This window comes from Asterias amurensis, chromosome 7, assembly GCF_032118995.1.
Source record: "Asterias amurensis chromosome 7, ASM3211899v1".
Taxonomy (NCBI): domain Eukaryota; kingdom Metazoa; phylum Echinodermata; class Asteroidea; order Forcipulatida; family Asteriidae; genus Asterias; species Asterias amurensis.
In genome coordinates this window covers 15,427,483-15,443,998 of record NC_092654.1, presented here as the reverse complement: position 1 = coordinate 15,443,998, position 16,516 = coordinate 15,427,483, and the positions used below count along the sequence as shown (strand labels likewise).

Here is a 16,516-nt window from a genome sequence, read left to right as displayed (position 1 = left end):
TCATTTCTGAGCCAGATATGAAAGACGCTAGAGGGAGATGCATCAGTGCGCTTCGAGACCCTTTATCCAATCACGGGGGAAGGAAATCCCCTTTGGATATAACTAAACACAACAGCTGGTCTACTGGGTAGGCCTACCCCGGAGTCACACTGCCAGATGTAACCCGGCTTCTTATATTATTCATCGGTTAAAAAGGGCAATGATTTACAAGAAAAGTTAACTCTGTCTGTAGATTCTAGAGTACAATGATCTTCAACAATCACGTGCGCGGTGTAGGCTATTTGAATCCCGTGGATTTGGCGCGAAAGTGACTGATGTATCGAGACTGGCACTACTATACATAGAAGAGTAGCGCGTATACAAAATTGTACACATTCTCAAAACATACATCCTTTTGGAGCAATATGTTGAGCTTTCCTTTGTCCCATGTACTTAACAGTTTACCATAGACGTTGTACACACAATTTCTTGTGGAGCACCCCGGTCTTTAGATTTCCCCTATGGGGTCCATTTTGGTTTCCCTTTTTGTGTTGTCCTTGGTCTCCATAAGGTAGTGATGAGCACACATTTCTAACAAAGCGTTGTTAATTTGTCATCATCAATCACTTTTTGTTTTGATAACGCCTGAATAATCAATTTGATTCACAGATTAATTGCCGCTGAACTGCTTGACGTTATCGCCGATTTGTGGTTTAAAAAATGTTCGTTCTAAGATCACATTACTACACACGATAGATATAAAAGTGTTATAGCGTGTATCTCTACTGTTGTGACACCGTTTAATTAATTAGTACCCCGTATGTGCCTTTTTAAAGAGCTAAAACACTTTAAAGTTTGCATTTAAAAAAATATAGAAACCGACAAGAATTAATTCTCCCATGAAGAGCTTATAATTTAATTGTCATTTAATCGGTTGCCCTTTCATCAAACGCATCCCATAGGGGGTTAAAAGAGTAAAGACTTTCAAACTATTCTCTGTGACTTTGCCTTTTAGCAATGTCGTCAGGAAGGAGTCGCTTGACTTGGAAATATTCGCTGTAATTAATTATGGGGTCATTAAATACTATCTTGGCGGTGGAAGAATCGGAATGGAGCCGCTGACGAGAAGTGATTTACCTTTAAAAGTTTAGCTGTCTTAAGTTCATGCCCGCCGGGATTTACTGCAATTAAAGCCGCGGCGATACCCTAAACTTGTCTAATTATTATCACTACTACACGCGTGCACTGTTATCATATCGCTACACTCCTGTTACAACTAAATGTTAAAAGTATAGTTTTTACCGTATCAACTATGGCACTTTTCGAAGAGGCTATATAGAAAGCGCGTGTTGTAATTCAGTTAGCTTTGTGCTAACAATTTAGGCCGGAACCGACCTAACAATTGCCAATGTATCAATGTTGTGAATACAAGCCGCTTCATGCCGGTAGGTAAAGGGCAAAGTGAGAAGGGATAAGTTGAGAATGAATGGGAGATGTGAATCACATAGGGATCGTTTCAATCCCATTAGATGCTCATTAATTGTAGTGAAATACCTCACGGTGATTCGAAGTTCTCGAATTTCATTCCAGGCAACTCTCAATTGAAAGTTTTTTGTTTCCTTGATACAAAACGTTGTCCAAAACTCTGTCATTCTTGGCAAAGGAGTTTCCGCTAAGAATGGTTGACGCAAATGTATGCATTTTGCGGGATTGAGCTTTAGGAAGAATATTCTCCTTTCGCAACAAACAGAAAGGGTTCAATCGAAATTAGGGTATAGAGATTAAATTACGCAAATGCGTCATAAGGAATATCAATATTTTAATAACCTTCTTTGAATGTGTGTCAAGAACATGTTTTCTAGTATGGAGGTTTGAAAATGAACCCACGGTGGGATTCAAACCCTCGACCAATAGATAGAATAAGGTATCTTTACCGGACGCGGGTGCCAGGGTAACACTATTTTAGTCACCACTTAACCTACTTTATGTCCCTAAAAACAATGGGTCTGTTTTTTCTGAAGACATATCAAACCTTTTACGGCTTGATAAATTATGTTTAAAATTAAAATTGTTATCACTTTTCAAATGTAAGTTTTTAGTAATGGTACAAACTGTGTTACCAATGTGCTCTGTGTATGGAAAAGAAAACCCAAGGGCTACCAGGTGAAAAACAAAAATTGTCAACTTCTTTATGTCCCAAGAACAATGGTTTTGGTCTGATGGAGAAAACACTAACAATGTATCAAACCTATGTCCATAAGTTTTAAGTGATACACGGTAAAACGGTCATTTTACACCGAAACACTCCCAGTTATACTTCTTCCCGAAACAAAACAATGAGTTTCACTAGAGGGCGCTTCAGAAAAAAACTTGTCTCACATTGTCTTTTACTTTTGGCTTTAAGTTAAACGCGTGTCAGGCTAAATACTGATGACGTCGTCTCGTATCAAAGAAATTACTCTGTTAAAATAGGCCAAATAAATATGTATAGGTTTACTTCAAAAAAATACTATGATCGGTAGGTTATAAAATTTAAAATTAAGAGGTATTTTTTCTCCTCAGTGATTACTTATTAACACGCCAATTTTCTTCTGTTTTGATTGCAGGATCGTAGATGTTTTGAATAATCTTTTGAAACTCTTCAAGGAAACTCATCAAGGGGATCAAGATGGTTTCGATCTCCAAGACCAGAGTGAGTCATTTGTATTCTGCTTTTTTGTTATATTCCACGCTGGGGACCTTTAAGGCGGGTTTACCTTTTTCAAAGATAATTTCTTGCAACTTCACTGACCATTTGAGCCCGAACTTCACAGATTATATTGGAAAACATAACATGATTTTACGTTATATTATAATTTCCAACCAAAACGTGCAAGATACCACCAGTGCACTAAAACAAATAGCATACCCTCGCCTCAGCTATTGCTTGTTTCGTCAACTGACTGTCATAGCTTTTTATTAATGTTGATTCTGATAAAAGGGCCGGACAAGAACTTTGAGTGGCGACCACAGTGTCCTTCATTAGATTATTGCAAAAAATATACTTCTCTAAAAACTTCCGAAAGACGGTTACCAACAAAAAGAACTGTCAATCTAATTCTTAAGTGTGACGTAATTCCACTGTAAGACATGCCCACTTCATACAAACAGGCACCCGATCCCGAGCGATCGAGTGCGTGTGACGCAATGATTTGCCAACAGCAAAGATGCTTTGCATGGAATAGGGTTAATGTGTTGACCAAAAACATCTTTCAGCAAACACTGATATAGAAGCCAGTTGCAAATGGTTCCATTAACGCAGTGTTTTGTTTTGCTGTCTGTTCCTGATTTGCTCGTAATTGTTTTTCGTTGGGTTGTTACTTAACACCAACCAATTGAGCTGCTGTGAACTGGACGTTGCGTCGTCTAAAAATCACTTGGGCGTTTTGTCCCTTTTAAAAGGTTAAAGGGGGGTCTGCATTTTGGTAATTACTGTTATATAAAAAACAATGACCATACAAACTTACATTACAAGAAGCATTGCAGTTGTTTATAAGCTGTAACATTTTGCGAAACAATTCACTTCAAATGAATGTGGTTTTAGAGAGAAGGGTTCAAAACATTTCAATCTGAGAAAGTTTCTCATAATGTGTATCCCATTTACGGATCATTCTTCCTGCGTGGACAAACGGCTCGGGGATCTTCGGCAATAGGCAACAATGCTAACACCTTTTTAACGACATTTTCACAGTTAAGTTTAATTGTATAATTAATCTACATTTTTTTTTAGTAGAGCAAGTATTCTGAAGGTGTACTTTGCATTTAAAGGCACCGGACACTTGGTTTTCGTCAAAGAACAGTATTCTAACTCAGTGTATCTCAACATACGCATACAATAACAAACCTGCGAAAATTTGGGCTCAAATTATTGGTCATCGAATTTGCAAGAGAATATTGAAAGAAAAAAAATACCCTTGTTGAAAGAATTTTGGGTTCTTTCAGATGCCTTAAAAGGGCTTCTGCGAAAGTCTTTTATAATTTGAGTGAAAATTTAGCTTTGTTCAAAAACTTCAGAGGAAGCCGTTTCTCACAATTTTTTTATATTATCAAAAGTTTTTATGCTAACAAATTATGTTAATTAATTACCATTATATTATCCAGTGCCTTTAAGTGTTTTATTGTATCGGAAAGCAGACAACAAAATGCATTTAAGTCTTTTAGTTTGTCAACTAAATAACTGAGACGATGCATTTATTTTAATCAAAGATTTTTCTAGGCTAAACCCTTTTTTCTTTTTTAAAATTTTATTGACGCATTCCCTATTCAAGAGTCCATATCTTTCCTCCATAATGAGTATGTACCTGTGATATTTCAGTAAAAGCAGCGAAAATATACTTTTACTGAAGGTGTCTGTCGTATGCTAAAGAAAAAGCCTATTTGTATCATGTTACGTAGTGGTACAATTCAATATATTATAATATACAAATGGCACATGCGCCTCTAAGAAGAGTGCAACCAAAAAGTTCAACACAAAGTACAATTAACCTCGCATGGTTATCAAAAGTCGATGCTATGGAAACAAAACCAGAATTCGCCAGAGAAAAAGCTGACCAAAACACGTGTGACAATTGCTTCTGGGGTAAGGTCTATTTTCATCTCAAAACATGTCCTGGATTTGGGGCTATAGTTCTATCAAACCATAAACATGCACAAGAATATCCAGCCTGGGTTGATTTCACGTGTTAAGCATTGCCTTCTTGGTTAGCCGGCGGGAAGGATGGTGGCCGCATTGAGTGTATAAAGTTACCCCCCCCCCCCCCCCCTACGTCAACAACCAGCCCTGGCCCCTTGGTGATGTTGAACATTACAAATTACATGCTTGGCAATCATATTAATCGAAAAGTAGAAAGACCTTCAAGATGTTTGACTTTAAGAACCCTATAGCAGTTTTTACTTACGGAATTTTCTTCGAAGGTTGCTCAAAACCAAATTCACCAAGTTGGCACGGTATATAATACTTATAGTGTTGTGGCATATTTGCCTTTTGGTCGAGATTTTGCGCTGAAAGTGACATTCAAGTACAATTCGAAGTCACCATTGTCAACAACGAGTATCACGCTATCCTACCCTAGATTATAAAATAACGCATTTTGTTGTCGAGTTAGATTGTCATTTTAATTCAGTATCCGCGCTTATAATATACTAACTTACTTTTTTTACTCAAGAAAAGAAAAAAACTCGAAATCTTGTTTTGAAAAGCCTTTTCGCTATAACTGTTTCTGAACAAAACTTTCCACGCCGTTCGTTTTTTTTCCGAGAGCCTAACGGTTGTGAACAAAATACTTTCCAAAATGTTAAATGATTAACCACTCCATTAAATATACGGGGAAAACATCCCGATTTATACGTGACGGGTGTTCTGCACTTGTAAACATTTTGCGGAAAACCAAAGGAAATAAACACACCTTGCTGATGTCAGTTTAGAAGATAATAAATTGTCAATTTATTAATTGAAAGAAGCATTTGTTTCACCTGTCAACAAGCGATAACAGAATTTTTAATCTGCTTACTTGTACGTTGTCTTTATTGTTTTACGATCATATTTATGGATTTTATTTTTTTACCTTTTAATTATTTAGTTTTGGTGGTTAAAATTTTATTATTTTAAGAGGGTAGAATACATTAAAATGTAGGAGCACGAGGCATATGTAAACATTACAAAAAGACACGAGTTTCCAGTAAAGATGGCGCTACAAGTTAAAGTTATTCAAGTTTCCGTGTTATGTTTTGAAAACATAAATACTTTCTCATTAATTATTTCGTGTCTGTTGCGATTCAAGTTTGAACATTAATCGCATTCCAATACGTCATGAAATAATTACTGTACATTCAAGATGTTGTTTTAAATATACATTTAAATGTTGAGATCATTTCCCTTTTTCTATTTAAACATGAGCAAGCAAGACCAATGTTTAAGGTTGTTATTTGAGAGAATGCAATGCAGCGGTAGCATTTAGTTTAAAGACAGTAGACACCATTGGTAACTGTCAAAGACTTGTCTATGTTGGTGTATCTCAACGTATGCATAACATAACAAACCTGTGAAAATTTGAGCTCAATCGGTCGTCGAAGATGCGAGGTATTAGTGAAAGAAAGAAGAAAAAACTTGTCGCACAATTGTCACACGAAGTTTTGTGCTTTCAGATGCTCGATTTCGAGACCTCAAATTCTAAATCTGAGGTTTCAAAATCAAATTCGTTGAAAATTAATTCTCGCAATGTTTTATACTATCAACCTCCCCCCATTACTCGTTACCAAGAAAGGTTTATGATAACAATATTTTTTTTGTAATTATCAATAGTGTCCACTGCCTTTAAATTATGGGTTTTGTTTCTGTCACACAGTTTATATCACGTTCATATTATGAGTAACTCAATGTTGCCTCAGCTGACTTATCATTGCGGCGTAATAACTATTTTGTAATGCGTGAGCGACTCGACCTACTTCTTAAGCTGTAAAATATAATGTGTAGATTCAGAATAATAAATGAAGAGATTAGTTTGCTTTCCTCTCTAAGTAAATTATGCATAATTTGTTTGACAACCTCTCACAATGCCTTAAAAAGTCGCTGGAAAACCGTGCTTCGAAATAGTCGGAATAAACATGTTGAAAACGTTTATACTTGAATTTTGTGTCGCTAACGATCCATGCCTCGTCCTTGCGCAAATATTTTCCTTCACTCCGCCCAAACAATGTAATCACCGCCTGAATTGCTTTTCGTGTTGACTTCCTTGAATTCAGACCACTGCTGAACAAGGAGCAAACACATCTTATTGTCCGACTTGACGGAAGACTATATAGCCCTGCCTAAACGACCTCTTCAAACACTTTTATTCTCCGAGTTCTGCCCTTCAATTATCTGAGCTTTTTACTCCGAAAGCTTTGTATAGATGGTTAAGATTTTTTTTTTTTTTTTTTTTTTTTTAAGAGTGATAACAGCACTTTGAGAACGTGGTTACATCTAGACATGCTGACTGTGGTATATAAAGCTCAATTTTACGGAGAAATTTAAGATATGGTGTCGAGTATCAGTGTTATATCACATTGGCTTTGAAATGGCAGTTTACGCTGGTGAAACCAAGCACCTTGCTTTACGTCATTTCACTCCGTCTATTGTCATTATAGTAAAACTGATATAGGGTGCGTTCGTTTAGCTTCCCTGGGTCGACCCCGGTGTGTGACGGGTTTTTTTTCTTCCCAGGACGAACGTGTGCAGATAATTACCCACCTTCGTCCTGGAAGAAAAAACCGCCACACACCGGGGTCGACCCAGGGAAGCTAAACGAACGCACCCATAATGATCACGGGTTTCAGTATCATATATGGATGCTTGCTTCCATGAATTGGTACAACTCCAGCTAAATAGCTATAACTAATTCGACTTATTGACTTCAACCTATACAAGAAAAGCGAAATGCACGTGCATTGTTTGATCGGTATACTTTTCCAAGAAGTCCACAGGCAAACTATTCGGGTGAGTTCGAACCCACGACCACTCTGTGTACTACAGTACAAAACAATACAATACAACTTTATTGTCCCTGCATGGGAAATTCCTTTGGCCTTATTGCTCACATAAAAATACAGTCACCAGTAAAAAGGCACAACATTAAAAATGGGATAGACCTTACCACATAAAAAACGTGGGCCTAATAAAAGCAGAGTTAAAAAGTGAACCACAGATCAAAGGGCATTATACGGAAAAGAACACTAAACAACAACATAAGTAAAAATGCACTTCAAAGGCGTTTAGATACAGAATGATACAGCAACTCACCGTTCAAGCTGGCCATTATAAGAGTGTATGTCTTAAAAGGCAAAGTCTACCTTTAGTTTTTGGAACCGTTAGATTATTTCAATCACGTGAAAATTTCATTTCTAAGGTGGTTGCGTTTTTCAGATAATGCCCGACAATCCGAATCTGTTGTGTCCACGCACATGAATAATAATCCCCGTATCCAGGTTTTAAGAAACATTACTGCGGTAACGCTTTTCATATTCAAAGTTTGGGGCTTAAAAACTAATATATTTATTTAAATAACCACATTAGTTTGAAGTGAAATGTTTCTTAGAATACTTTAACTTACCGAAAGCTTCTGATTTAGGCCTCTAACAAAAGTGTGTATAAATTGCCATTAATTATTGTGTAATACGTTTTTCGCCTTATATCTTTATCTGAATCCATACCGGGTACGATTGATCGAGAACAAATCTGAAATGTATTTCCACTGAAGTTTGTAATAAGTTACTGTCTACGCACTAATGTAAAATAGTCACATTAGAACCACCTTAGAATTGCCAACAAACTCTCACAGTCAATCAAGCAGCAACTCACTGTGTACAGACATGGACGGGCATGGCTACGTGGCGTTGATCCCAAGCTGCTACCTATTTACTCAAGTAATGGACCGGTACTAACGAGTCCAAAGCAAAGTTTACCCTTCATCTTGGGTAAAAGTCTCCATCGTAGAAATTCTGTCTTCATTGTGAATCATCAAGCATTCAAACCATTTTTTAATACGTTAAGTCGATGTGTTGTTAATGGTATGGGCAAATATTTTGCGTTAATCGCTCGCAAAATGTGTTGAACCTTTTGCTGTTTGTTTCGTCATAGTGACGTCATTTTTGTTCTTTAAAACCACTGTACACTGTTGGTAATTACTTGGAATTGCTATTAGCGTAAAAAATGTTCATTATAACAAGCAATGGAGAGCTGTTGGTAGTATAACTCATTGTGAGAAACGGCTCCCTCTGAAGTAACATAGTTTTTGAGAAAGAGGTAGTTTCTCACACAAATAATAAAATACTTCAGCTGAAGCCTTTTATTATGCATCTGACTGAAAGCACGCACAATCTTGTGTGCAACAAGGGTGTTTTTCGTTCATTATTCTCTTGCAACTTCGATGACCGATTGAGTCAAAATTTACACAGGTTTGTTATTTAAAGGCAGTGGACACTATTGGTAATTTCTCAAAATAATTATTAGCATGAAACCTTACTCGGTAACGAGTAATGGGGAGAGGTTGATAGTATAAAACATTGTGAGAAACGGCTCCCTCTGAAGTTGAGTAGTTTTCGAGAAAGAAGTAATTTTCCCTGAATTTGATTTCGAGACCTCAAGTTTAGAATTTGAGGTCCCGAAATCAAGCATCTGAAAGCACACAACTTCGTGTGACATGGGTGTTTTTTCCTTCATAGTTATCTCGCAACTCCGACGACCAATCGAGCTCAAATTTTCACAGGTTTGTTATTTTATGCATATGTTGAGATACAACAAGTGAGAAGACTGGTCTTTGACAATTACCAATAGTGTCCAGTGTCTTTAATGCATATGTTGGGATACTGCAGCCGATTTCACTTAACGCTAGGATTAATCCTAACTCGAGTGTGGACGAGTAACCCGTCCTAACTTAGGATGGGTTCAATGCGTCCTACGTATTTGGTTACGGAACTGAACCCGTCCTAAGTCCTAAGATTAATCCTCAGTTAGGAAGAGTTTTGTGAAACCGACGGCTGGTCTTTGAAAATATTATTACCAAAGGTGTCCAGTGCCTTTCAGAGTGCCAGAGTGTGTTCTTTTTTCTTAATCAATACAAATGTATATGAGAAAAAAAGGAAGACTGTACGTTTACCAGGTTAATAATATTTGCCTGGTAATATTTGCGCAGAAACCTATTGATCGGTGTTACATATGACTCCGTTTATTGAATTTAAATTATTCAGATTCCTCATCGTGGCGAGGCCTTGACAAACTGTAGACTGATTGCCGGCAACTGAGGTTGAGTTCCAAGTAAAGATCAGATCTGCCGAGCTGTTTATAATTACTCCCAATATGTTCACACTGTTGAACCATAGAGAAATTACAATGAAGGTCAACATACCTTTTTTCTTTTCTTTTTTTTTCTTTTTTCATTATCTGTAAAAAATTATCAAAGCTTAGGATGCAGTTGATTTTTTTTCATTCTTTTTGGTCGATTTTTTGCTTCTTCTTCTTTAGGTTTGGTTTACAAAGTGCGGTGAGAATTACTTTTTTTATGGTACACACTTGGTGAATGCTTATAAAAAGCTGTTTTCAGAATCAATTCTGTGTCGAGTAATGAAGTCGTCGCAATACTTCCGATATTTACATTCATTTCATAATAGCCGGTGTCACACTTGTAGTGAGAAAAACACAAAAACATCAGGCTTTTATATTCAATCTGGAATATTGAAGAACAAAAGGAGTATAGTATATTTGTGTCTACCAGTATTTTTTTTCGAAACCCATATCCTTTCAACCATTAAACTGTAAGGTGGCAAGCTAGGTGATACACAAAGGGTATCAAGTGTTCTGTCTTATCTCGGTGACTCCTACTATTCGCCAATTACGGCGTAATATTGCATTATATCAGCGAATGCAAAAATAAAACTGCACTTTTTTCGCACCAACGGCGATATACAAAACGGCGATCTGTAACTCAAAAGTGCGGCGATATATCTCAATAAAATACGGAGATATGACGCAAAAGTACGACGATTGTCGCAACAAAAGACGGAGATGTGACGCAATACACGGCGATATGTCGCAACAAAGTTTAGTTCGGAGATATGACGCAATACGGCGAGATATCGCAATAAAATGCGGCAATATATAAACACAACTGTACAGCGATATAACGCAATAAAATAGACCAACGGGAATATAAACGTATAATCTGCATCTGTTAGCTACTGTACAAACGCCTGGTGTGGCTATCCCGTGGCTATAATTATAGTATAGCAAAATGTCCCAATACTTCGTCGATAATGACGCCGTGGAACACAGGTTTTCTATATAGGAATTGAGTCATCGAACACAATATCACACCAAACATTATTAATGTGTAGACTCTTTTCCCTAAGCTATACTGATAACTTTTTATCAATTGACATATTCTTCTCATTCTTATATCTTACTACAGGTGATGACTGGGAACCAGTGACGTCAAGTCGAAAGCAACAATCCGAGCATGCGCACAACGTGTACCGCCACCAACCGCTTTTCTCAGAGGACATATTGTAGAATAGACAATTAAGGCGAAATTTAAATTTTTATTTTCTTTATTCCTGAAAACAAAACTACTTAAAAAAAAATAATGCTGTACGTATTTTTGCAGTCTTTTAAGGCTTACTTTTTAAAGTTTATTTCATTGTCAGACATTCCTTCTGTCGACTTCTCCTCAATCTGAAATGCTTTTCAAAACAATTGCATAATTTTATCCATGTTTTTTGCACCACTTCAAATTTCCTGTGAACGTGACGGTTTTCATAATGTTTAAATGGCAACAATAAATTCCAAAATGATTCCGTGTTTTTTTGTTTTTTGTTTTTTTTTTTTTTTTTTTGGGGGGGGGGGTTATGGCGAGGCACTGCTAACACCCTTGGCCTTATATGCACAATGACATGATGAAAGTCAACTCTATTGTCTTGATAGCGAAACAATGGTCCTTTATTCAGAACAATCGTAATGTGGAGTGTTGTTCAAAACATAGTGAAATTTCAACAATGCATTTCGTCAAGGTCTCTTTACCTTTTTTTAGAAATAAGTTCCTTTCATCAACGGAATATCTTACGTCTCACAAATTTTTCATTATGTTGATCTTTCCAAGATAAAACATCGATTTTTTGTTTTAAAAACATGCATTTTTGTTTCATACGAGGACCGTCTAGACACAATGACAACATAATCCATCTATATTGACAGTATTTTTATTATAACCCGTACAGATCGTCATATCATTGTTCATGTCATTCGATGATACTTTTTATTGTCATTGATCATTTCTTGGAATGTCATTAGATTAACGCGTAGCTCATGTCACAGTTATTATTATTATTATTACTACTACTAATAGCTGTTTTTAATTAATTTAAACAGTTTAATTTTACTGCCTGCCTTGAGGTTAAACAAAACACTGTAAAAAAGAATCCTGAAGGATTCCACAATAAATTGTTAAGTATTAATTGTGAAATACCTGTGGGAAATTAAACAATTTTTGTTATTGTGCATTTTGCTTAAGGACATTACAAGTAAAGGTTTCAAGTTCTTAGAACAGTTTCGATTTGTTTACATGATAAACTTTATTCTTTATGGCTTTTTGTCCTTCGTTCGATCCTTAGGCCTTCCAGTCTGCGTTCTGTTTGTTTTAGTTTTTTTTGTTTCGGCTTTTTGTTTATGTTACTCTCAAATTAAATTCTATGATATATAGAAAACAGTTTAGTTGAATTCAATCATGTAAAGGCAGTGGACACTATTGGTAATTACTCAAAATAATTATCTGCACAAAACCTTTCTTGATTACGAGTAATGGGGAGCGGTTGATAGTATAAAACATTGTGAGAAACAGCTCCCTCTGAATTGACGTAGTTTTCGAGAAAGAAGTAATTTTCCACGAATTTGATTTCGAGACTTCAGATTTAGAATTTGGGGTCTCGAAATCAACTTTGTGTGACCATGGTGCGACAAAGTTTGTTTTCTTTCTTTTCATTATTATCTCGCAACTTCGACGACCGATTGAGCTCAAATTTTCCAAGTCTGTTATATGATGCATATGTTGAGATACACCAAGTTAGAAGACTGGTTTTTACCAAATATTAATAGTGTGCAATGTCTTTAAAGTACTTGTTTTATAGTTAAGATTTGTCTGTCCACAAAGGTACTAAGTGATTAATGCATTACGTGTACACAGCTTTGTTAAAGGGTTTACACGTGATCATAGATTTAATAGTAGGGTACACTTTAATAGTTAACAAAAACAAAATGTTTTGAATGAGCGTCTTAAAGACACTGGACACCTTGGGTAATTACTCAAAATATTAGCATTCAAATGTATTTGGTAATGACAGGAGCATTGGTGATGTTTGGATGATTTGAAAATAAAGCAACTATTAAAGAACCAGAATGGTATCAATTTGGACCAAAATTAATCACGTGTTTCATCTCTTTTTGATTTTGGGCGAGGGTAAATGCCGAGGAAAAGATTTGATGTTAAATAGTCGTTGTTATCCTCTTATTTTAAAATCATGCACCAAATAAAATTGTCTTCTAAATCGAATACATCCCCCTTGACCCTTTCTGTCTTGACGAATTTCAATTAATTTGCTAGCCAGTGACTAAATAACGTGTGAATTTTTGTTTTGACCCTTGCCTATAGGGTTACCATGAACCATGCGTTTATAAGACATATTATATGTCTGATGGTATGGACTGTCCGACAACTGTCATAAGAACGCCAAAATTGCTGAACAGAAAGCACTAATGGACTCTATGGGTTTAAATTGACCCGTAATCTGAGACAACTCGACCCAAATATTTCTTGACATTCGAGCTCTTTTTGTGTACAATTTACTATCGCATTTATATTGTGAGCGGCACAGTGACTTTCCAAAAATGCAAATAAACATCTTGATAGAATAAAATACTAAAAGAAAGAAGACTGTTTCCTAATAATTATTTATTTACATATTCACGACATAAGTTAGGAAGGCTGACGATGGGGCAAGTTGTTACCGTTTTGTTCGTTTGCCACCATATCATATTTGCTCGACGGTTCAGAATACTTTCAAAATTGCATATTTATTATTACAAAACCCAACACGATTGGTCATCTCTAAACATTCTGCATAATTATCTGCCCTGTCAAACTTAATCGCAAGTATTGGGAAATGGGTCGTCATAATATTAAATTAGCCCACGTTTGCACCGTTCAATGGTTGCCCCCCCCCCCCCCCCCCGATTTTTCTTGTCTACGACTTTTGGTTTTGGGGAGGGGTGGTTCGGGGACGGGCAAATTGTTTTACATTCCTTATTCTTTCAATCCAGTAGCAGAATGCAGCCTACTCCTTGAAAGGCATTGGACACTATTGGTAATTACTCAAAATAATTATTAGCATAAAACCTTACTTGTTAAAGGCATTGGACACTATTGGTAAATTACTCAAAATAATTATTAGCATAAAACCTTACTTGTTAAAGGCAGTGGTCACTATTGGTAATTACTCAAAATAATTATTAACATAAAACCTTACTTGTCAAAGGCAGTGGACACTATTGGTAATTACTCAAAATAATTATTATCATAAAACCTTTATTGGTGGCGAGTAATGGGGAGAGGTTGATTGTATAAAACATTGTGAGAAACGGCTCCCTCTGAAGTGACGTAGTTTTCGAGAAAGAAGTAACTTTCCACGAATTTTGATTTCGAGACCTCGAGTTTAGAAATTTAAGGTCTCGAAATCAAGCATCTGAAACACACAACTTGGTGTGACAAGGTTCATTCTTTCTTTCATAGTTATCTCGCAACTCCGACAACCAATCAAGCTCAATGTTTCACAGGTTTGTTATTTTATGTATATGTTGAGATACACCAATTGAGAAGACTGGCCTTTGACAATCACCAAAAGTATGCAGTGTCTTTAACAAGTAACGGGGAGAGGTTGATAGCATAAAACATTGTTAGAAACGGCTCCCTCTGGAGTGACGTAGTTTTCGAGGGTAATTTTCCACGAGTTTTGATTATGTTACCTCGGAATTAAGTTTGTTTTCATTATTTTCTCGCAACTGCGACGACCAATTGAGTCCAAATTTTCACAGGTTTGTTATTTTATGCATTTGTTGAAATACAGCCAGTGAGAAGACTAGTCTTTGACAATTACCAAAGGTCTCTAGTGTATTTAATATCTTTAATTAATTTGATGAACACGATAGACATTCTGCCCCTACCCACGGAAGTAGCACGACCTTGGGTGAGCACGTTCACATCCATCATTAATCAAACATTTTGTTTATGAAGTGAGTTCAACACGGTATAGAAACACATGCTGTTTCACAATCCTTACTTTAAACAGGAAGACAAAATGAACAAAATTCATGGTTGTTTAAAAAGTAATGTAAGATTTCCTCTTTCGAGCAATATAACTAGAAACAAAGAAGGGTTTACCCATGCATCTTGGACATACGCTATATGAGCAGATAAGCTCTAATTAAAGCCTAGATCAATATGTTAGAAATACAAGTCGTTCTCGATCATGCGAGAGGTCCGCCGTCAAAAAATGGCCAGTTGGTCCCGAGAAAGGGAGTTTTCTGATGTTAAAGGCGATGGGACTGAAAATAAAAGGACTCTCACGGGATTGGGACTTGAGTCAAGTCTAGGGTTAAAGTTAAAGGCCTGTGAATGATATCCTAGTTTTATTAAAAAGATTTAAAATATTGACGTTTGACGTTAAGTTGTATGTATTGAATGACAACTCAAGCAAACTGGCGGTGGGGTTGGGTTAAAACGCGTAGGTTTAAGACAGACATTTCATTATTGCACTAACGTATTAGGGCCCAATTTCATAAAGCTATTAAGCAGAAACTACTGCTCATCAAATTTCTTTACTGAGCATAAAATGAGTGGGGCACCAGTTGCAACAGTGTAAACTTTGTGGAGTTTCGGCTGTTTTAACATTCTGTTAAGCAAGATTTTTCTCTGCTTAGCAAATGTGTATGCTTACACGCTTCGGGCAATTGGGCCCAGTCCTTGGTCTTGATGAAGACTCGATTATGTTATCATTGTGTTGAATGCCTACCCAAAGTTGTGTACAATAAAAGATTGGGATTTACTGTTAAAATCGCCGTTTTGACCTGATTGTATGTTGAGTGATGTTGAACGATGTAATAATGATTGCGACATTGAACGATTGCGTGTATTTAAGACAAGCATTTAGTAAAGCAGTCTTATTACAGCGCACGTATCCACACGGTAATGAAGTCGCTGGAACAAAGGGAGACACTTTTAAAGGCAGGTAATTACTCAAAATAATTGTCAGCATAAAACCTCACTTGGTAACAATTAATGGGGAGAGGTTGATAGTATAAAACAATGTGAGAAACAGCTCCCTCTGAAGCGATGTAGTTTTCGAGAAAGAAGTAATTTTCCACGAATTTGATTTCGAGACCTCAAGTTCAGAATTTGAGGTCTCGAAATCAACCATCTAAATTTAAAAGCACACAACTTCGTGTGACAAGGGTGTTTTTTCTTTCATAGTTATCTCGCAACTCCGACGACCAATTGAGCTCAAATTTTCACAGGTTTGTTTTTTATGCATATGTTGATATACACCAAGTGAGAAGACTGGTCTATCACAATTATCACTAGTGTCCACTGTCTTTAAAGACAGGTTTTCAAGACTTTACAAGGCCGATTTATAGCACCTCATGAGCGAACTGCCATTGATGTCCATTTCTGAAACATTTCTTGTAGATTGCCTCAAACATGTAAGTACAACTCACCTGATGAGTGACACAAATTATGCATTCAAGGAAATATTTTGTGGAAAATATCCTGAGGGTAGCGAAGTGTAATGTTAGTTGTGGGTTTGTTTGTGCATGCATAATAAACTGGAACTAATGTTTGCGCTTGCAGGCTCAATGTTTGACAGGAATTTCAAGTTCACCGCGAACTATTGATAAATCAATATTTTGTCTCAGAAATTTTAC

At 36.5% G+C, this 16,516-nt stretch overlaps 1 protein-coding gene across 2 annotated transcripts in view; it reads left to right on the top strand.

Moving 5' to 3' along the window:
- LOC139940067 (uncharacterized) overlaps positions 1–15,628 on the top strand; it is a 67,827-nt gene extending 52,199 nt beyond the window's left edge. For both annotated transcript variants that reach the window (XM_071936300.1, XM_071936299.1), the window contains 2 exons: positions 2,586–2,671; positions 10,959–15,628. In XM_071936300.1, the coding sequence (XP_071792401.1) occupies positions 2,586–2,671; positions 10,959–11,059 (187 nt within the window). In that variant the 3' untranslated portion in view covers positions 11,060–15,628. The remainder of the gene's footprint in view (positions 1–2,585; positions 2,672–10,958) is intronic.
- Positions 15,629–16,516: the final 888 nt, after the last annotated feature.